Below are 21,505 nucleotides of genomic sequence, written 5' to 3'. Positions count from 1 at the left end.
CTTTGGTGTTAATGTCATTTATTTGACATTTCAAATTGTCTTTTCAGACTAACTTGATCAATATTGAGGCTTTTTTCCCATATTAGCCAGAAAGCAGATGCTAGTTTTGGTAAATGACTTCTCTAAAGAAAACACTATGATTTGAAAAGAAAGACTAGCACACAAGGACAAATATGGAATTAAATAATTCTTCTGAGTAGACCTGTGTTCTCTGTTTCAAGTATGGAAATGCATAATGGTTCAGTTTGTATATAAGATAATAACTTTTTTGTTGAAAAACTTGTGAAGGGGAAAGTCTTGCTATATCCTTGAGCCAGGAATCAAGGTCTCCATTGTTATCCTAGCCCCATAGATGTTTTTACTTAGCCCTAAGTTTCTAAAGTTTTATGTAGGGTTAATATGCAGTACAGTAATGAGGCAGGAATTTGAATATATTCTTCATTATTGGAAATGAGTCTTGTAATTTAAAGACAAAAGCTTGTTTTGAGAAGTAATATTCATATACCTGCTGTAACTGTGAATGTCACTGCTCTTTCTGGTTGTGCTTTGCCACAAATTTTATTTTGAATTGTAAAGATTTGAAACTCTTAAAATTAGCCATTTATATTTTGAAAAAAGGGGGTGTGATTATTTAAAAAAAACCATTTTAGCATGCAAAGAATAACTTGCATAATGGATAGAATATATATTGATTAAGGTTTAGGGTCAAGAGGTATTTCTCTAATCTGGTAGAAAAGTTTTCTCCTCAGGATGTAATCTTTGGGGCATGAGGGAAGACCAGTTTGGTTCAAATGATCTGATGTGGTAGCACAACTTTCTTAAATATGGTTAACATCTCAGCACACAGATATACATCATCTTGTGTTGTTAACTGAAGGGTACATGGCCACCCTCTAAGAAGCAGGTCAAAAGGGATGGCTCATCCTCTCCTTCCTTAAAAAATAGGAGAAGAAAGTCAGTACTTTTTAATAATCAGGTATTGATATGATAGGATCACTCTCTGGTGTCTTTCTCCAATCTGCTGCTTCTCATTATATGAATATATTTGGTAAATTTTAATTTGCATTGATAGCATGTTGGGCATTGTTTTTGGAAGCTAAGGTTTTCCTTGTTCTTCTTCAAGAAAACCTCTGATTTGTGGAACATTAATGTAAAAATAACTTACTCTGTGTCTACCTCAGTGAAAGTACTGGAATTATAGGACTACTCACTTTTCATATACTTTAGATTTGGGAAGACCATGATGAAATAAGATGAATTACATATACTTAGCCATGTATTTCCTCCATTTCTTCTGAATATTACTTACACATTTAAGTTAAATATTAGAATTATACATTATTCTCTTGAATTGGGAAGGTTTATTTTTTAATGCATTTCTTCTTATAGCCAAAGGCAAATATTCATAATAAGACTGTATGTTCACATAAGGTGATTGTATCAGGTTTTGTCACTAGCTTTAAATCCTCAATAGAGTATATAAAGAATACTTTCCAAAAAATGTTCTAAGTATTATCATTAATAAATATGGTTCTTGGGTAATTAAAAAAATATTTTACATCCAAAAAAAATAAAAAGGTGATATGATTTAGAGTATGGTCTTTTCCCCCCACCAGTTTCTGTTTATGTTCTTTTTAGGTAAGGTTCACTTATAAAATTTTAAATCATAATGCATGGATCATTAGTTTTATTGTAGAACTACACATATTTTATTATTTCAGTTACCACTGTTGGGAATAGGACCTGATAATATTTGAAGTGTCTCAGATTCACATTTGGCCTTTCAATGTCAGGGGTTAACTTGACAGAGGAGGGAAAATATTGGCTGTAATCACATGAGCGCAAAAGGAACATATCAACAGTCACAATTTATATTATTTATGTATTTCCAGCAATACATCTTACCCATTTTATGCTGATTGGTTGGATTTCCCAGTGCTTATTACGAATGCATCAGGAAGTCTTAACAATTGGCATCAACAGGATTCTTTATAATGGTTGAATTCTCATCATAGTTTGATTTTTGTGTTTTTGTTTGTGTTCTTTTTATTTGTTTTTAAATACTTTTAGCCCTGGCTTGAAAAACAGTCCAGTTGATGAAAGTGAGGTGCAAACAGCAACTGATAGTCCCTCTGTTAAACCTAACGAGCTTGAAGAAGAAAGTACTCCCAGCATTCAAACAGAAACTTTGGTACAGCAGGAAGAGCCTTGTGAGGAAGAACCTGAAAAAGCAACATGTGATTCTGACTTTGCTATTGAAACTTTGGAGCTTGAAACTCAAGGAGAGGAGGTCAAAGAAGAAATTCCTCTTGTAGCATCCGCTCCAATCAGTATTGAACAATTCACTGAAAATGCCGAGGAGTGTGCTTTAAATCAGCAGATGTTTAACAGTGACTTGGAGAAGAAAGAGGCAGAAATTATTAACCCTAAAACAGCATTGTTACCATCTGACAGTGTGTTTATAGAAGAAAGGAACCTCAAAGGAATTGTAGAAGAATCTCCATCTGAAGCAGAAGATTTCATTTCTGGAATTACACAGACTATGGTAGAAGCTGTAGCTGAAGTAGAAAAAAATGAAACTGTTTCAGAAATATTGCCATCAACTTGTATTGTGACTTTAGTACCAGGAACTCCCACTGGGGATGAGAAGACAGTGGACAAAAAGAATATTTCTGAAAAAAAAGGTAACATGGATGAAAAGGAGGAGAATGAATTTAATACTAAGGAAACCAGAATGGATCTTCAAATAGGAACAGAGAAGGCTGAAAAGAATGAAGGTAGGATGGATGCAGAAAAGGTGGAAAAGATGGCAGCAATGAAAGAAAAGCCTGCAGAAAACACTTTATTCAAGGCATACCCAAATAAAGGAATGGGTCAGGCTAATAAGCCTGATGAAACTAGTAAAACTAGTATTCTGGGTGTATCAGATGTATCTAGCAGTAAACCAAGCATCAAGGCTGTTATAGTCTCTTCTCCTAAGGCAAAAGCTACAGTTTCAAAAACTGAAAATCAGAAAAGTTTTCCAAAATCTGTGCCCAGAGATCTAATAAATGCTGAAAAGAAACTTTCAGCCAAGGAATTTGGTCTGCTTAAACCTACAAGTGCCAGGTCAGGCTTGGCAGAAAGCAGCAGTAAATTCAAACCTACTCAGAGCAGTCTTACCAGAGGAGGCAGTGGAAGGATCTCAGCCCTGCAAGGCAAGCTTTCTAAACTGGATTACAGGGATATAACAAAACAATCTCAGGAAACAGAGGCTAGACCTTCCATCATGAAACGGGATGACAGCAACAATAAGGTGAGGAGGGTAGGAAGAATGGCACAGTGTGTCTTTGAAGTGATTAGCTCCGCTGCTGTAGCTATGTAGTAGGAGATGTAATTTTGTTTCATACTTTCATCTCCTCACTCTACCCCGGAAGCTCCCATTTCCTTTTCTTAAATGATTCCATTGTTTAAGCCAGTAGACATTCAGAGTATTAAACTCAAGTTCATAATTTATTGACATGTTTGAAAAGCATTATTTGGATACAATTTGGAAATAACTGTGGTTTTAAAAAAAAAAGTCTGCAGTGAATCTCCTAAGGTGATTTACCACTCTGCTTCTGAATGGGAAACTGTTTCCTCTCTTAAATTGAAGCTTCCTTTATCAGGTCACTGACTGCCTAACTAGACATTGTGGGACGAAAACATCAGTAAAACTGAATTTAACTACAACTTGTAGAGACTGTGCCTATACTGTTTAGTGACTGTTGACTTAGTTTTGTATACATGTTAAATAATTTGCATAATTGACTGTATTTGGGTAATGTTTACTGGTTTTTTTGTTTTTTGTTTTTTTTCCAGAACATTAATAATATGGTTGTAAATTCCGTTTTTCTGTATTTCTTATTTACTATTTCAGACTTTGGCTGAGCAAAACACTAAGAATCCTAAAAGCACTACTGGTAGAAGTTCCAAATCTAAAGAGGTAAAAAATAGATCACAGACCGTAACCCTTCTTTTTCATCTCCATAGCACAGTTCATCTATCTTATAACTTGTGCCTGCCTTAACAATGTTAGAGACTAAGAGTATAGAGCAAGGGATAGGAATGAGATGTTTTGTTTTTAACTTATCTCTAATCCTACCATTAATTTACTTTTTGACCTTGAGCTAGTCCAAACACCTTGTGTTTTCTTGAGGTGGGGGGAGCGGGCAAAATGTTATATGGGGACAGAAAGAGAGTAGAGTAGGGCAATACCTCCAATCTCATATTGACAGGAATAGGTTGTAGACACAGAAAAAAAAAATTATATATGTAAAAGAGACTGACATTTGACTTGAGTCATCCTCATTTTGTTAAAACAGGTTATCCTTTTGGCTCTAATTTAACCTTAAGTGGATAGTCTCTAAGATTTACTTTACTGGTACCAAGTTCTGTTGTCAAACATATTTTATATTTGGTTGTTATTTTAGGTTTTTACCATTCATAGAATTTTTTTCAGTCATTTTACTTTTCTTACCTGGTAGGGGATGGATTTGGGCCTATGTTGTTGGGGCAAGGAGAAATGTTACTAGTTTTAAGCAGAAATAAGGATTATGGCTACTAAAGCAGAAGTAAGGAGTGTGGCTTCTTCAGTTTGCTTTGTTAATTTGATAGTACAATCGCTTGTAGATATTGTCCCTAGAAATTACAGGGTACATATTCTAATGTCGTTATTATGTATAATAGCAGTTAATCATTAATAACATACTAAATGTATAGGAGCCCTGGTAGGAATTTATCTTCTTTACTATTGACGGCATTTTAAAAAATTACAGATACTGTTGTTTTCAAATACAGTTATGTTAGTCACTGAGTCTTAGTAATAATTTTTTCATACAACTTTCTCAAAATGTAACCATTATATTTCTTTTATTATTATTATTATTATCTTGCAACGAAATCTCACTCCTGTCCCCCAGGCTGGAGTGCAATGGGGTGATCTCGGCTCACTGCAACCTCTGCCTCCCAGGTTCAAGTGATTCTCCTGCCTCAGCCTCCCGAGTAGCTGGGTGGCATCTGCCACCACACCCAGCTAATTTTTGTATTTTTAGTAGAGATGGGGTTTCACCATGTTGGCCAGGCTGGTCTCGAACTCCTGACCTCAGGTGATCAGCCTCCCAAAGTGCTGGGATTACAGGCATGAGCCACCACGCCCGGCCTGTATTTCTTAAAATATGTATTCTATATATAATTAATTAATGTGTAATCAATATATACTGATAAATGGAACAGCCTAATTAGCTGTTTACTTTCTAACTATATTTGAGGTGCTTTTAGAAGTCCAGTAAGTCTTCTAGAGCACTTATTAGATGTTTGACATATGGAACAGTAAATCCTTTATATTGTCTGACATATACTTTGAATGTATTTTTTATGTGTCATACTTCAAAACTCATCATTTAGGAAATGTAATCTTATTGAATTTAAGTAAAAGTGGAATTAGGTTGATACTGTTAGAATTTTACTTTTGGCTTATACTTTGTGAATTATAGCTAAGTCATTTGTGGGGCTTTAAAAAAAACAACTCTTAATTTTAGCTTTAGGAAACCTAATTTGCACTGAAATTCTCCCAAATGATCTGCATGCACATGTATTGTGACTATTTGGAATCTAGCCAGTGGTCAAAATTTGTTTACAATACTATGATTTTTAACTTTCCAACAGGAGCCATTATTTCCATTTAATTTGGATGAATTTGTTACTGTGGATGAGGTTATAGAAGAAGTGAATCCTTCTCAGGCCAAGCAGAATCCACTAAAGGGAAAAAGGAAAGAAACTCTCAAAAATGTTCCTTTCTCTGAACTTAACTTAAAGAAGAAAAAGGGGAAAACTTCCGCTCCTCGTGGTGTTGAGGGAGAACTATCTTTTGTAACATTGGATGAGATTGGGGAAGAGGAAGATGCAGCTGCACATCTAGCACAAGCTCTAGTCACTGTGGATGAAGTAATTGATGAAGAAGAACTAAATATGGAAGAAATGGTAAAAAATTCAAATTCACTTTTTACATTAGATGAATTAATTGACCAAGATGATTGCATTTCCCACAGTGAACCTAAAGATGTTACTGTTCTGTCAGTGGCTGAAGAACAAGATCTCCTCAAACAGGAACGCTTGGTAACTGTGGATGAAATTGGAGAAGTGGAAGAGCTACCTTTGAATGAGTCAGCAGACATAACTTTTGCCACTTTAAATACTAAAGGAAATGAAGGAGATACTGTAAGGGATTCCATTGGCTTCATTTCTTCTCAGATGCCCGAAGACCCTTCTACTTTAGTTACTGTAGATGAAATACAAGATGACAGCAGTGATTTGCATTTAGTGACTTTGGATGAAGTAACTGAAGAGGATGAAGACTCTCTGGCGGATTTTAACAACCTTAAAGAAGAGCTAAATTTTGTTACTGTTGATGAAGTTGGAGAGGAGGAAGATGGAGATAATGATTTAAAAGTTGAGTTAGCACAAAGCAAAAATGACCATCCCACAGATAAAAAAGGGAATAGAAAGAAGAGAGCTGTGGACACAAAAAAGACAAAACTTGAATCCTTGTCCCAAGTGGGTCCAGTAAATGAGAATGTGATGGAAGAAGATCTAAAAACCATGATTGAAAGACACTTAACAGGTAGATACTTGGAAGGGGTAGTCTTTCTGTTTTATGGGGGGATTACATTTAAAATTAATTTTAAAATACATGTTGTGGCATTACCAATAATGTCACCCAGTATTGATATTAGAGGCCAACAGACAGTTAAAGTCAACAATAAATTTTCCAAAGAAATGTGTACAAGTTTCACAGTTTTTTAAAGTTTTACAGCAGAACTTGCTCTAGGTTATACTTCAAGAAAGGATGACAAAAAACAGAAAACAAACTAAAGTAGCCACATTAGAATTGGAATGAAAATGATATATTTGTATTGTGGGAAAAAGACAACTTTTGATAAATAGAAGAACATTTACATCAGATTACCTCCCAGTTTTTGTTTAGACTTAGAATTAAGAACTATTTATAAAGGAACTATTTGATTTTAAAGTAATATTGTAATGATACAGAATAGTAGGGCAGCTCACTTTCCGAACTTGAGGGAGATAAACATAATTTCCATTAAGAAAATCTTGAGGCCAAGTATTGTGGCTCACTCCCGTAATCTCAGCACTTTGGGAAGCCGAGGTGGGAGGATCGGAGGATCGCTTGAGGCCAGGAGTGCGATACCAGTCTGGGAAGCCTAGCAAGACTCCGTCTCTACAAAAAATTAAAAAATGAGCCAGGCACGGTGGCATGCGTCTGTGGTCCCAGCTGCTTTGGAGACTGAGGCGAGAGGATCGCTTGAGCCCAGAAGGTCGAGGTTGTGGTGAGCAATGGTTGTGCCACTGCACTCCAGCCTTGGTAACAGAGTGAGCCACTTTGTCTCCAAAAAGAAGAAAAAAAACCTTCTGAAAGATGTAACTCAACTAAGAATAAAATACTAGGAAGGTCCCACAGGCTTATGGAACAAATTAGAAAAACATTTATGGACATCCTGGGAAAAGAAGTTAGAAAAGCATAGTTACTTGGAAAATGATAACTGGGAACAAAAGGAAATGCTTAGATTAAACTGATTATTTTAAAATAGAATTCTTCTATTTTATATTAGCAGTAGGCTTCCCACCCAAATTTGGGTATTTTTTGCAAAAATGTATAATGTTGATTCAGACAGTATAATACGTTTAATTTAAAGCAATTTAAATACTGTTACTAGAGCAATAAATTAGGACTTTCTTTTTAAAGCTAAAACTCCAACCAAGAGAGTTAGAATTGGGAAAACTCTGCCATCAGAAAAAGCTGTTGTGACAGAACCAGCAAAAGGTGAAGAGGCCTTCCAGATGAGTGAAGGTAAAGCAGGATTGTTGGAATGGGAAGGAAAGTTACACAACACAGGAGAGTAGTTGAAGTTTTAAAGATCTATCTAAGAAGAAAAGTAGAAAATCAGTGGAATAGAGCAGGGGTGGGAAAAGCCAACTATAGTTATTAGATGTGGGTAACATTTTGATCTTTGTAATGTAGAGAGAATGGATTATTGATATTAGAATGTGACAGATTAGAGGAAATGATCCTCGAAAGGTTTTCTGACCATGTTGCAGCATCAGATAGAAATTATTTATTAACTAGCTATTATTTGTGGACCTTGCTTTGTTGATGCTTGTCAGCAGCCAGCCAGTGAATTAAACAAGAAGCTTTAATAGCGTTTATAAAATTTAACTTGAAACAAATAAGGAAATGTCTAGTGAGAGAGAATACTTTAGTCACTCAGCAGATACTTGTCATATTGTATTGGGTATCCTTCATAACAATGTTAAAAAGGGTAGACAAAAGAAAGTACATAGCTCTTGCTCTCAAGGGGTTTATTGATTCAGAGAGGTTAAGCAAAAAATCACCTTGCCAGTATGATTTAAATAGAGCACTGTAAGGGTATCGCTTTTACCATTCTCTTTGTAGCACCCTCATTGCCCTCTTTCTTTCCTATCCTGTCTTCTCTAAGGAAAACTTACCAAGTATGATTTGGTCCAAGGATTTCAGGTGGGCTCTCGGTGCTGCTCCCAATATATTAGAGGTCTCCTTCCTTTACTATTTCCTAACCAGATGTAAAATTAGCCTTTTCCCCCTTCTACATCACCTAACCCGTTTCTCACTGGATGTCCCTGCTTTTGTTTTTATTTGCCAGAGTAAATCTAGGATCTCCCTTGTCTGCCAACTTATATTTTGCTTTATACACATAAAATATAAAATTTGGCCAAGTTTTTCCCATTGAAAGAAATATCCCTTTGACCTTGAAATCTCTCTAGCTCCTATCTTTTCTACTTGCGTTTAGAGCAAAACACCTAGAAAGAACCACCTACTTTTACGTCTTAATTTCCCATTGAACTGAATGTATTTTGGTTTCTTTCTCCTACCACTTTCCTGAAAATGATGTTGATGAAACCCCCATTAGGTTGTTGTCAAACGTGATTTTTTAAAGTGTTTTCTTCTTAAGTCAGTCTTACTTGACTTTTCCACATAATTGGTTACTTTTGATTATGCCCTCTCTTGAAACTCTTTGCCAAGTCATGGTCAAGTGGGTATTCCTTCTTCCTTGTCTATTATTTTCCATAAACAATCTTTGATAACCAAGCTATAGGTGGTGGTTCAGTAATTAGGTTCTCGCATGATTTCATGAGGTCACCCCCCGACTTCAGAATTTCTGTATGATAGGGCAACCTTGGCAATCAGCTTGCTTAGAACTACCTCATTGCAACTGAGTAATACAAAAGGATGATTTAGTTACTGCTTACGTAACAATATATTTCTACTAATGAACAATATGTTTTGACAAAAGGACCTAGCTTAAGAAAAACTCATTTTTCCACACAATTGTAAACTTAAATCATTTATTTTAATCTATTTTAAATATATAATTTTAATATATGTTATATATTATTAAGATAAATGTGCCTTTGGAGTGGCAGGAACAGATATGTTTGGGAAAGTTTATTACCCTGATGAAGAAATAAACAATTATAGAAAGAGATTGGAGGCAAGGAAACCAGATTGTTTTAACCATCAAGTTAAGAAAAGGAAGATACCTTTTTCTTATTGATTGTAGGACTTGATGATCGATCAGTAAAGTGTGAGGAATAAGAGTAAGTAATGATTTCAGAGTTCCTTGCCATCCCCTCAGGAATACTAAAGAGTAGCCCAGATGTATGGAGGAAACACTGAACTTGAAGTCACAAAGTCTTGGTTCTAGCCTGTGTCACTCACTAGCTATGCAACCTTGGGCATATCTGTTTATTACCTCTTTTGATTGTGCTTTCTCCATCTCTGAAGAAATAGGGATGGGTTAATAATGATTTGACGTGCCTATCTTACATGAGGTAAAAGCTAAATGAATGATAATATATGTAAAATGGTTTTTTCAAGTATTAGGCAATAGTAAGGCATTTCAGCTACTGGGGGTAATCAGAATTGCTTGGAATCAGTCTTCATTTTTGTCTGTGCCCAAGATCATAGTATGCAGAGTCTGCTAACATTGAGTGCTTACGTGTTACTCACTTTGGTGGGCTTTAACATTTGTATTAATAATTTTACTTGTGATTCTAACCGGGGTCTTAGGCTATCAGTTTAGGCTCAGTTTTCTAGATTGGAAGGGCCTCAGTATTGGGCCATAGAATCAATTTCTGCTGGTATCCTTTTCCCTTAATCTCCACTCTCTGCTCAGCTTAGCACTTTGCATATATAAGTTCTCTTGCCAGTAATGATAGGACTTGTATTACTCGTTAAATTCTGCCTGGAACATATATAAATAAAATTTGCTGTTAGCTTTAGACCTATATTCCTAAATCCATTTGAATGGATTTACTCATTTATTCCTTACATTAAAGAATCTTGGAGAATATTGTGCAAAGAATGGCCAGATGGGATTAACAAAGGGAGGTTTTCCCTGAGAAAGAAAAAGGTAAGAATTATCCAATGTTAACTTTACAAAGTCTGTAAATCTATTCTGAATAGTTTTTTTTCCTCGAAAAATTTTAGTTGATGAGGAATCTGGATTAAAGGATTCAGAACCAGAGCGAAAACGCAAGAAGACTGAAGACTCTTCTTCAGGCAAATCAGTGGCGCCTGATGTCCCTGAGGGTAAAGTTAAAATGACATTTTTTTCTTACCCATATGAAATTTAAAAGTCGGCCGGGCGCGGTGGCTCAAGCCTGTAATCCCAGCACTTTGGGAGGCTGAGGCAGGTGGATCACTAGGTCAGGAGATTGAGACCATCCTGGCTAACACGGTGAAACCCCGTCTGTACTAAAAGGTACAAAAAATTAGCCGGACGTGGTGGCGGGTGCCTGTAGTCCCAGCTACTCGGGAGGCTGAGGCAGGAGAATGGCGTGAACCCGGGAGGCGGAGCTTGCAGTGAGCCGAGATAGCGCCACTGCACTCCAGCCTGGGCGATAGAGCGAGACTCCGTCTCAAAAAAAAAAAAAAAAGTCAACACCATAATAACTATTCTGTTGTTTAGGTGAGTAATTGGGTAACCTTGTCTGCATTGTCATTTTATAGTGGAAATTTGCATGTTTTACACAGTGGCATTTTTGAAGACAGCTTACTGGGCTGTTTTTACCTGAGAAGGATATTTTTACTGCACTCTTGAAATCTGGGATGTATCTCCTGTTATTCCTGGTGCTTTCTTTGCCACTCTGGTGAGAATTGAGTTATATTTGCCCAGGCAGAAAGTCACTCCAGTTAAGCAGAACATGCTGAAAATCTTTGCTAGCCGACTTTGTTCATGGTCAGCTAAGGTGAGCTGAGGGAGACCTTATTCAGCCATCATACTCCTCAATCAGACAGTTGCCCATCATTCTACCTCTTCTCTCTCTTTTATTTTAATGGGATTCCTAAGAGGTTTATTTTTATTATATTTTGTTTTGAGACAGGGTCTCACTCTGTCAGCCAGGCTGGAGTGCAGTGATGTGATCTCAGCTAACTGCAACCCTTTCCTCCCAGGCTCAGGCAATCCTCTCACCTCAGCCTCATGAGTAGCTGGGACTACAGGCGTCTACCACCACACCTGGCTAATTTTTGTATTTTTGGTAGATACAGGGTTTCACCTTGTTGCTTAGGCTGGTCTCAAACCCCTGAGCTCAAGCAGTCTGCCCGCCTTGGCCTCCCAAAGTGCTGGGATTATAGGCTTGAGCCACCTCTCCCAGCCAGAGGTATATTTTAGACTGTTAGGTTCTTATCTAATGACTTGGTATTCTGAAGGATTATTGAGCAGTTCTTTGTTATCCGAAGATTCTCCATGGGAATCTATTCAACTTGGCATTATACCAAAGCAGTGGCATACTGGCATTCCCTAGAGGTTCTGGAATAGTATAGAATGTGTTAACGAAATAAAGACTTACGTTTTCTGATTAAAATTACTACTGTTGATCCCTAAATTTATAGCAGTGTGTACTGTTCTTATATTTAAGTGTATACTGTGCTTAATATTTTTGTCGTGTTTAAATAAATTGATGAAGGCCATTTGTGGTGGCTCACACCTGTAATCCCAGCACTTTGGGAGACCAAGGCAGGCACATCCTATAGGGGAAGTCAGGAGTTTGAGACCAGCCTGGGCAACATGATAAAAACCCATCTCTACTAAAAGTACAAAAGTAGCCGGGCGCGGTGGCGCACACCTGTAATCCTAGCTATTCGGGAGCCTGAGGCAGGAGAATCACATGATCCCAGGAGGCAGAGGTTGCAGTGAGCTGAGATCGCGCCACTGCACTCCAACCTGGATGACAGAGTGAGACTCCGTCTCAAATAAATGAATAAATCGATGAACACAACTGGAGATTAATTATTGTTAATTTTCTTCTTGTCTCTTCTTATCCTCTAGAATTAGACTTTCTTGTACCTAAGGCTGGATTCTTCTGTCCAATTTGTTCCCTCTTCTACTCAGGTGAAAAAGCAATGACAAATCACTGCAAGAGTACACGTCATAAGCAAAATACTGAGGTAATTTTAAAAATTCTTACAAAATCTTGAGGTGTTGTTATTGTCTTAGAATCAAATTATTCCTCTTAAGTCCTGTTTTCTCCTTCAGTGTACCTTGCCTGTAATTTCTAGTCCTTATTCCTTTTCCTTGAACAGCAACATTTGCCAGAGTAGATTCTGCAGATCACTAGTCTCATATGACACTCCATTATTAAAGTAAGAAACTGCATATTTTGATGCCCTCTTGTCATGTAGACATTAGCATATTAAAGTTTCTGAATTGTCTAGCCGGAATTAATCCTGCTTAACTTTATGCAAACCATTTATTAAACTGATTTAATCACAAAACCTTTTTTAAATTGTATACATCTTTAAGAAGTGTTACTCTGGAGAATCATCATTAACCATAATTGAAGTGGTGACTCTAGTTCCTGCTGAATATTTGAGAGTTTTGTACATCCTCTCTGTTGAATTTGTGGCACAGACACTCATCTAACATTTATTGAGCTGTTCTATGCTGGAAGCTTATTTAATCTCCTCATCAACTTCATGAGGTAGATGCTATTATTCCAATCTTAAAGATGAGAAAATAGACTTAAGGAGGTTACGTATCTAAACCCAAGGTCACATAGCTAGTTAGTAGCAGACCTAGGATTTGAACTCAGCTCTAGTTCATTCTAGGCCCAAGCTCTTATACATTGTGCTTTGCTACCTGTGTGCTTAAGTTAGTTCATCATGTCACTTTTCCATTTAAAACCTTCTAGTAGCTTCATATTGCACTTGGTCTAATATCCAAACTCCTTATTTTGGGTCTTCAAAGCCCTGCATGATCTGATTTCTTTTCTGCTTCTCTGAATGCTTTCTGTGTTTCAGCTTTTCTGGCTCTCTTTGTTCTGCTTTTCATACATGAGAGACCCATTGCTGCCTTTGCACCTTTATATTGCTGTTCTTTTGCCCCTTCCCAGTCCTACTTGCATGGCCAGTTCTTCATGTTTTTTGTCTCAAATATCAGTTCCCCAGAAAGGTCTGCTTAAGAAAGACCTAGCTAAGTAGAACCCCCAAAAAAGTTCAGCCTCAATTACGTTGTTGCACTGTCTTTAAAGTGCTTACCACCGCCCCAAAATATTTTATTTTTTTCTTTTGTTGTTTCTCTTCTCCCATTAGAATGTAAGCTTTATTGTATAAAAGATTCTATCTGTCTTGTTGCCCACCGAATCCTCAGGCACCAAGCGTAATACCTGGTGTGTCATAAACATCAAATGACTGATGAATGAAAGGAAGAAATGGTTATATAAGGCACTGTGTTTATAATATTTTGTAGGATAAGTTTCTTTTAAATTATAAATAAAATATACAGTAGATAGGTTTGCACACATAGCAAAATAACGTCTAATAAGTATTTTATATTGCAATTGCTTTTAACAGAAATTCATGGCCAAGCAAAGAAAGGAAAAGGAGCAGAATGAGGCTGAAGAAAGAAGCTCTAGGTGATTGGGGGAAAGGGGAAAGAATTCACTAGAAATTTGTTTAGGGTCCAGTTGATTTGTGTATTTTTGTTATCATTTAATTTGTAATTTTCGTTTCAGAAGCAAATATTCGTGTTGTACAAATTTCTGATTGCCCTAAATGTAGAGAGACTGGTGGGGAAAGTATGATGGGTTTGATTTTTATATCAAATCATCAGGCATGGAGAAATATCTTTTAGAAGTGTTAAAATAAATGTTCCTACTGTATATTTAAAATACCATCTGTGTTTGTGGCTGATTTTTTAAAGACTTGCTTGCCTCTGATTGCAGACAAGGTTTTTCGCTACAACTCCTGTGATTTGGGATGTTTGGGGATTCTTCATGTATCACTGGAAGTCATAGCATGACAGTGTTTTACTTTGCTTCAACCATTCATGTGTATACAGGTCATAGGCTTCTTAAAATTCAAATTTTTTCTGGATGAAATTAGATTACAGCATATTTCCCCCAAATAGGTTTGAATGAAACTTTGCTTGATTTTTATATGTGTTGGAAAGGTATTTTTTCTGCTTCTTTTTTTTTTTTTTTATTGATCATTCTTGGGTGTTTCTCACAGAGGGGGATTTGGCAGGGTCATAGGACAATAGTGGAGGGAAGGTCAGCAGATAAACAAGTGAACAAAGGTCTCTGGTTTTCCTAGGCAGAGGACCCTGCGGCCTTCCGCAGTGTTTGTGTCCCTGGGTACTTGAGATTAGGGAGTGGTGATGACTCTTAACGAGCATGCTGCCTTCAAGCATCTGTTTAACAAAGCACATCTTGCACCGCCCTTAATCCATTTAACCCTGAGTGGACACAGCACATGTTTCAGAGAGCACAGGGTTGGGGGTAAGGTCACAGATCAACAGGATCCCAAGGCAGAAGAATTTTTCTTAGTACAGAACAAAATGAAAAGTTTCCCATGTCTACTTCTTTCTACACAGACACGGCAACCATCCGATTTCTCAATCTTTTCCCCACCTTTCCCCCCTTTCTATTCCACAAAACCGCCATTGTCATCATGGCCCGTTCTCAATGAGCTGTTGGGTACACCTCCCAGACGGGGTGGTGGCCGGGCAGAGGGGCTCCTCACTTCCCAGTAGGGGCGGCCGGGAAGAGGCGCCCCTCACCTCCTGGACGGGGCGGCTGGCCGGGTGGGGGGCTGACCCCCCCACCTCCCTCCCGGACGGGGTGGCTGCCGGGCGGAAACGCTCGTCACTTCCCAGATGGGGTGGTTGCCGGGTGGAGGGGCTCCTCACTTCTCAGATGGGGCGGCTGCTGGGCGGAGGGGCTCCTCACTTCTCAGATGGGGCGGTTGCCAGGCGGAGGGTCTCCTCACTTCTCAGACGGGGCGGCTGGACAGAGACGCTCCTCACCTCCCAGATGGGGTCGCGGCTGGGCAGAGGCGCTCCTCACATCCCAGACGGGGCGGCGGGGCAGAGGTGCTCCCCACATCTCAGACTATGGACGGCCGGGCAGAGACGCTCCTCACTTCCTAGACGGGATGGCGGCCGGGAAGAGGCGCTCCTCACTTCCTAGATGGGATGGCGGCCGGGCAGAGACGCTCCTCACTTTCCAGACTGGGCAGCCAGGCAGAGGGGCTCCTCACGTCCCAGACGATGGGCGGCCAGGCAGAGATGCTCCTCACTTCCCAGACGGGGTGGTGGCTGAGCAGAGGCTGCACTCTCGGCACTTTGGGAGGCCAAGGCAGGCGGCTGGGAGGTGGAGGTTGTAGCAAGCCGAGATCACGCCACTGCACTCCAGCCTGGGCACCATTGAGCACTGAGTGAACCAGACTCCGTCTGCAATCCCGGCACCTAGGGAGGCAGAGGCTGGCGGATCACTCGTGGTTAGGAGCTGGAGACCAGCTCGGCCAACACAGCGAAACCTCGTCTCCACCAAAAAAATACGAAAACCAGTCAGGCATGGCGGCCCGCGCCTGCAATTTCAGGCACTCGGCAGGCTGAGGCAGGAGAATCAGGCAGGGAGGTTGCAGTGAGCCGAGATGGCAGCAGCACAGTCCAGCTTCGGCTCAGCATCAGAGGGAGACCGTGGAAAGAGAGGGAGAAAGAGACCGTGGGGAGAGGGAGAGGGAGAGGGACTATTTTTTCTGCTTCTGGTAACACTTGCTGTTTCTGCTAGAACCCATTTAAGGTAACACCAAGCTAGTCATTTATTATTAGCTTGAATCTACAGAGCAGCCATTCCTTATGTGGACCACCAGAATAGCTTTTTAAACTATTTGAATTATAGTTGAATATGTTTATAAGAAGTTTTAAGGGCACAAAAAATAATTGAATGGCTAGCAGGTGATGGAAATAGCCCTATACTTTTAAGTTTTTAGATTGAGCCATTCTTCAGACATAGTCTGCATACTTATAATTGTTTTAGTATTTGATGCCTCAAGATAGAGTGCACCAATTAATAATACAAAGAGGATGAATGGAGGGGAACAACAACAACAACAAAAACCCTACTTTTTTTAGATCTCTTATTTCCATCACAGCACAAGAGACATCACAGTCAGTAAGAAGGGCTTGGAGAAAAAAAAAGGCAGCACCTCTTTGTCACCTGTTATGAAACTCAGTGCATACTTAGTTGAGACCCACAGCCTGAGTAAAATTACAGAATGCTACAAGTCACAGACGAGCGGGTAGGGTAGAGAGAGGAGCGGCTTGCTGTCAAGAGTTTGTTGGAATTAAAACCTTACAGGTGAATCCGGATAATAAGAGGGAGAAGAGCTGTTAAAAGATTGGGGAATAAGGTGCCTGTAAATTACAGAAGCACAGTCATAGTGAATAAGAATCTTAGTTTTAAAGAATCTTCCTTTCTCCTCAGCTTGCTTTTGGAACTTTTGCAACTAGGGAAGTTATAAGCTTCTTTAATCTTGTCTGGATCAGTCTTTTGAAATTGGGATTCTAAATTAGAATGAGAGGAGGAGCTGCTAAAGCATAAAAATGGTAGGGGTGATTTTTGTGTTTTATCCTAGTGACCAATGTTGACCATTAATTATACATTATAAATAATGTTTTTCTCTGGGACTTTTTGCACTTAATGCTGGTAATTTTTATCATAGGGCTTCAAATACAAAAGATTTGTATGAGGTTTTCAGAAAATAAATGTGCTCTTGGCATATAATTTTAGTATTGTTCTTGGCATTTTCAGAAAATCTTCCTCCTTTAGTCACACCACACAAATGGAACATCATATACATAGTAGTTTCTGCTTATTAGTTGATTGAGGGATATAATTAGGATTGCAGCTGACTTAATTTTTTTTTTTTTTTTTTTTTGAGACAGACTTTGCTCTTGTTGCCCAGGCTGGAGTGCAGTGGCACAATCTTGGCCCACCGCAACCTCCATCTCCCGGGTTCAAGTGATTCTCCTGCCTCAGCCTCCTGAGTAGCTGGGCCTACGGGCATGTGCCACCACACCTGGCTAATTTTGTATTATTATTTTTTTTAATAGAGACGGTTTCTCCTTGTTGGTCAGGCTGGTCTCAAACTCAGCATCTAGACTCCAAGGCAAAAAAAGTTTACATTCAACATGATCTCTATAAAAGTTTTTAGATTTTATTACCCTTTCTGGCATTAGAATGCTGTGGAAACTTGCCTCTCCAAAATTACTCCTTTTTAATCCTTCTTTAAAAAACATTTATAGGGGAGTCAGGTTTTTAAAACTTAAATTTTTAATTTTAGTAATTTGTTATTTGATTGTGGAAAATATCAAGCATATTAAGACAATAGGATAATTACCCTCATACATTAATTAGTTTCAATAATTATCAACTTAAGGCCAGTTGTGTTTGTGTGTGTTTATCTCTACTCCCAACTCTCTTGTATTACTTTAAATATCAGTATGTTTTACCCGTTAATTGTTCATTGTGTATTTCTAAAATATAAGGGTTCTTTTTAACCCTTATATTAAAAACATCCAGTACCATTAAAAAATCTCTTATTTAAATAATAGTTTGGTTCAGATTTTCAACTGTTTCATAAATCGTTTTTTTGTGGTTGTTGGTTGTCTGAATCCAGATTCAAATAAGATCCATATATTGTGACTGGCTGGTAGGTCTTTTAAATTATACTATTTTGAATATATAGGTTCTTCCCTCCCTACTTCCCTCTTTGTAATTTATTTGGTAAAGAAACTAGATTCTTGGCTGTGCCAAGCAGTGCTGCTCAAAATGTCTTGGGACCCAGGGCAGTGCCAGTTCAGAAACTTTAGTACTAGTTTATGATTACTGAAGTACAGAAATTGAGAGTTTCTAGAAACATTTTGACAGTGATTTATTCATTTATGTTCATTTATTCAATCTAACAATAAAAAAATTGGAGTTTGTATGTTTTTATGGGGTTTTTTAAATTTTTTTTTTTCTATTTTACAGAATTATTGGTCTATAATTAATTGAAAATTAGGGAGAAAAAGAAAACTGATCAAGCACATAGTTTGAGAAGCACTGCTGACAGGTTTCCCCAGGTCTGACTTTGTTGCTTGCAACCATGTAGTACCATGTAGTACCTTTAACATGTCCCTTTAACGTGTTTTTTTCTTTCTTTTTTTTTGATGAGACTACTTTAGGCAGTGATGCGGTCTTCCTGATAGGAGGCGCAAACTGATTGCCTTCTTTGGGATTTGAGTAGCAGCTGATGCTTAGTTTTGATCCACTTATTCATTAGGGGTTGCAAAATAATGATATCTTAATTCTATATCCCTTTTTCATGTGTAAGCAGGAATATTTCTCTGCAAGGAGAAACTCCCCCTCATCTGCTATTTGGCTACTAGCGGTACGGTTTGTGTAAGAAAGACACATATGGGATGCTTTTCCTTTACTTACCTATTTTTTTCAGAATGAGTTGATTCTTTGGCATCCACCGTGATAAATTTTTTCTTAAGCATTAGTATGAACTTGTAAATTTTAACATATTTGATGTTTGAAACCTCTGCAGTATTAGTGTTATTGATCCTTATATGTCCCACATTTGATTTGATTTCCTCATTTCTACTAGTAGTTATCTGTATGTCAAGATGTTTCAGGCTCACTTCTCCAGACCTGGGGTCAGCTACTTCTCTAAAGAACAGTGGCTGATTAGGTGTGTTCATTGCTTCTGGGCTGGTTATTGCTTTCCCATAGATGGAAATTGAAGTGTATGTTTTGTTTTCTAGACCAGGGTTCTCTGTCACCCAGGCTGGCGTGCAGTGGTGCAATCCTGGCTCACTGTAGCCTCAGCCTCCTGGGTTCAAGTGATTCTCGTGCCTCAGCCTCCCAAGTAGCTGGAACTGCAGGCATGTGCTACCACACCTGGCTAATTGTATTTATAGTAGAGACAGGGTTTCACCATGTTGCCCAGGCTGGTCTCGAACCCCTGGCCTCAAGTGATCCACCCGCTTTGGCCTGTCAATGCATGTATGTTTTGTTTTTAAGAGAAAATTCATCATCATTATACTGATTCTTCTGGTTCAAATTCATAACCTCTTCTATCTTAAATATAGATCTTCTTTGTCTTGTGTCAGGTATTACAATTCTCCAGGACATCAAGATGATAGACGTAAACTGTCGCAGAATTGCTTAGCTTTTATCTCACCTTATACACATCACAGTCACAGTAACAATGCCAAGACCTTAACCAACAATGTGATTATTGAAAACAGTTAAAAAATTTTTTTTTCAGTTTTGTTTTGTCCTTAGGGAATACCTCATTAAGAATATACATTCACATAGGGGAAGTCTCAAAGGAATTTTGTGTGTGTTTATGTGTGTGTGTGTGTGTGTGTGTGTGTTTGTGTACATACTAGGTATATATATTTGTGGGTTACATGTGGTACTTTGATACAGGCATGCTCACATCAAGGTAAACTGGGTATCCATCACCTCAAGCTTTTGTCCTTTGTGGTTCAAACAGTCCAGTTATGCTCTTCTAATTATTTTTAAATGTACGATTAAAAAAGTTTTTTTTAAGTAAGGTCTCATTCTGTCACCCAGGCTGGAGTGCAGTGACACTGTCTCAGCTCACAGTAGCCTCAAACCTCCCTGGGCTTAGGTGGTCCTCCCACCTCAGCCTCTGGAGCAGCTGGGACTACAGGCGCATGCCACCATGTTCAGCTAATTTTTGCATTTTTTTGTAGAGATGGGATTTTGACATGTTGGCCAGGCTCGTCTCGAACTCCTGGCCTCAAGTGATCCGCCCACCTTGGCCTCCCAAAGTGCTGGGATTACAGGTGTGAGCCATCACACTCGGCCTTATTCTTTCTATTGTTTGTACCCATTAACCATCCCCTTCTACCCCGACTACCTTTCCCGGCCTGTGGTAACCATCTTCCTACTTTCTGTCACCATGAGTTCAATTGTTTTCATTTTTTAGCTCCCACAAGTAAGTGAGAACATGTGATGTTTGTCTTTCTGTAAGTGGCTTATTTCACTTAACATGATGACCTCCAGTTCCACACGTGTTATTGCAAATGACAGGATCTCATTCCTTTTTTTGTGGCTGAATGATACTCATTGTGTATATTGAACCATTTCTTAATCCATTCATCTGTCGGTGGGCACTTAGATTGCTTCTAAATCTTGGCTATTTTGTATAGTGCTGCAACAAATGTAGGAGTGCAGATGTATCTTCAATTTACTGATTTCCTTTCTTTTGGGTGTATACCTAGGAGTGGGATTGCTGGATCATAGGATAGCTCTGTTTTTAGTTTTTTAAGGAAACTCCAAACTATTCTCCTTAGTGGTTGTACTGATTTACATTCCCACCAACAGTGTACAAAGTGTTCCTTTTTCTCCACATCTTCAGCTGCATTTGTTGTCGCCTGTCTTAGATAAAAGCCATTTTAACTGGGGTGAGATGATACCTCATTGCAGTTTTGATTTGCATTTCTCTGATGATCAGTGATTTTGAACACCTTTTCATATACCTGTTTGCCATTTGTATGTCTTTTGAGAAATGTCTATTCAGATCTTTTGCCCATTATTTTTATCGAATTATTAGATATTTTTTTCCTGTAGTTTGAGCTCCTTATGCCTTCTGGTTATTAATCCTTTGTCAGATGGATGGTTTGCAAATGTTTTCTCCCATTCTGTGGGTTGTCTCTTTGTTGTTTCCTTCACTTTGCAGAAGCTTTTTAACTTCAAGTGATCCTATTTATTCATGTTTGCTTTGGTTGCTTGTGCTTGTGTGGTCTTTGCCACAAGAAGTCTCTGCCCACTCCAATATCCTGGAGAGTTTCTCCAGTGTTTTCTTGTAGTAGTTGCGTAGTTTGAGGTCTTAGATTTAAATCTTTAATCTATTTTGATTTAATTTTTTATATGGGGAAAGTTGGAGGCCTAGTTTTATTCTTCTGCAAATGGATACTCAGTTTCCTCAGCACCATTTATTGAAGAGACTGTCCTTTCCTGAAGGTATGTTTTTGGAACCTTTGCGAAAATGAATTTACTATAGATTTATTGGATTTATTTCTGTGCTCTCTATTCTGTTCACTGGTCTCTGTGTCTGTTTTTA

The 21,505-nt window shown here is 38.4% G+C and overlaps 1 protein-coding gene across 6 annotated transcripts in view; it reads left to right on the top strand.

Annotated features, from left to right (window-relative positions):
* Positions 1 to 14,250, top strand: part of ZNF638 (zinc finger protein 638) — a 152,377-nt gene extending 138,127 nt beyond the window's left edge. For 5 of the 6 annotated variants that reach the window (XM_055378070.2, XM_055378072.2, XM_063695811.1 and 2 more), the window contains exons 22-28: positions 2,071 to 3,295; positions 3,899 to 3,964; positions 5,686 to 6,640; positions 7,784 to 7,888; positions 10,565 to 10,666; positions 12,408 to 12,526; positions 13,931 to 14,250. In XM_055378070.2, the coding sequence (XP_055234045.2) occupies positions 2,071 to 3,295; positions 3,899 to 3,964; positions 5,686 to 6,640; positions 7,784 to 7,888; positions 10,565 to 10,666; positions 12,408 to 12,526; positions 13,931 to 13,996 (2,638 nt within the window). In that variant the 3' untranslated portion in view covers positions 13,997 to 14,250. The remainder of the gene's footprint in view (positions 1 to 2,070; positions 3,296 to 3,898; positions 3,965 to 5,685; positions 6,641 to 7,783; positions 7,889 to 10,564; positions 10,667 to 12,407; positions 12,527 to 13,930) is intronic. The other variant, XM_055378073.2, reaches the window with a different exon arrangement.
* The last annotated feature ends 7,255 nt before the right edge of the window (positions 14,251 to 21,505 follow it).

This window comes from Gorilla gorilla, chromosome 12 (genome assembly GCF_029281585.2).
Source record: "Gorilla gorilla gorilla isolate KB3781 chromosome 12, NHGRI_mGorGor1-v2.1_pri, whole genome shotgun sequence".
Classification (NCBI taxonomy): Eukaryota; Metazoa; Chordata; class Mammalia; order Primates; family Hominidae; genus Gorilla; species Gorilla gorilla.
This window is presented reverse-complemented; position numbering and strand designations above follow the sequence as displayed.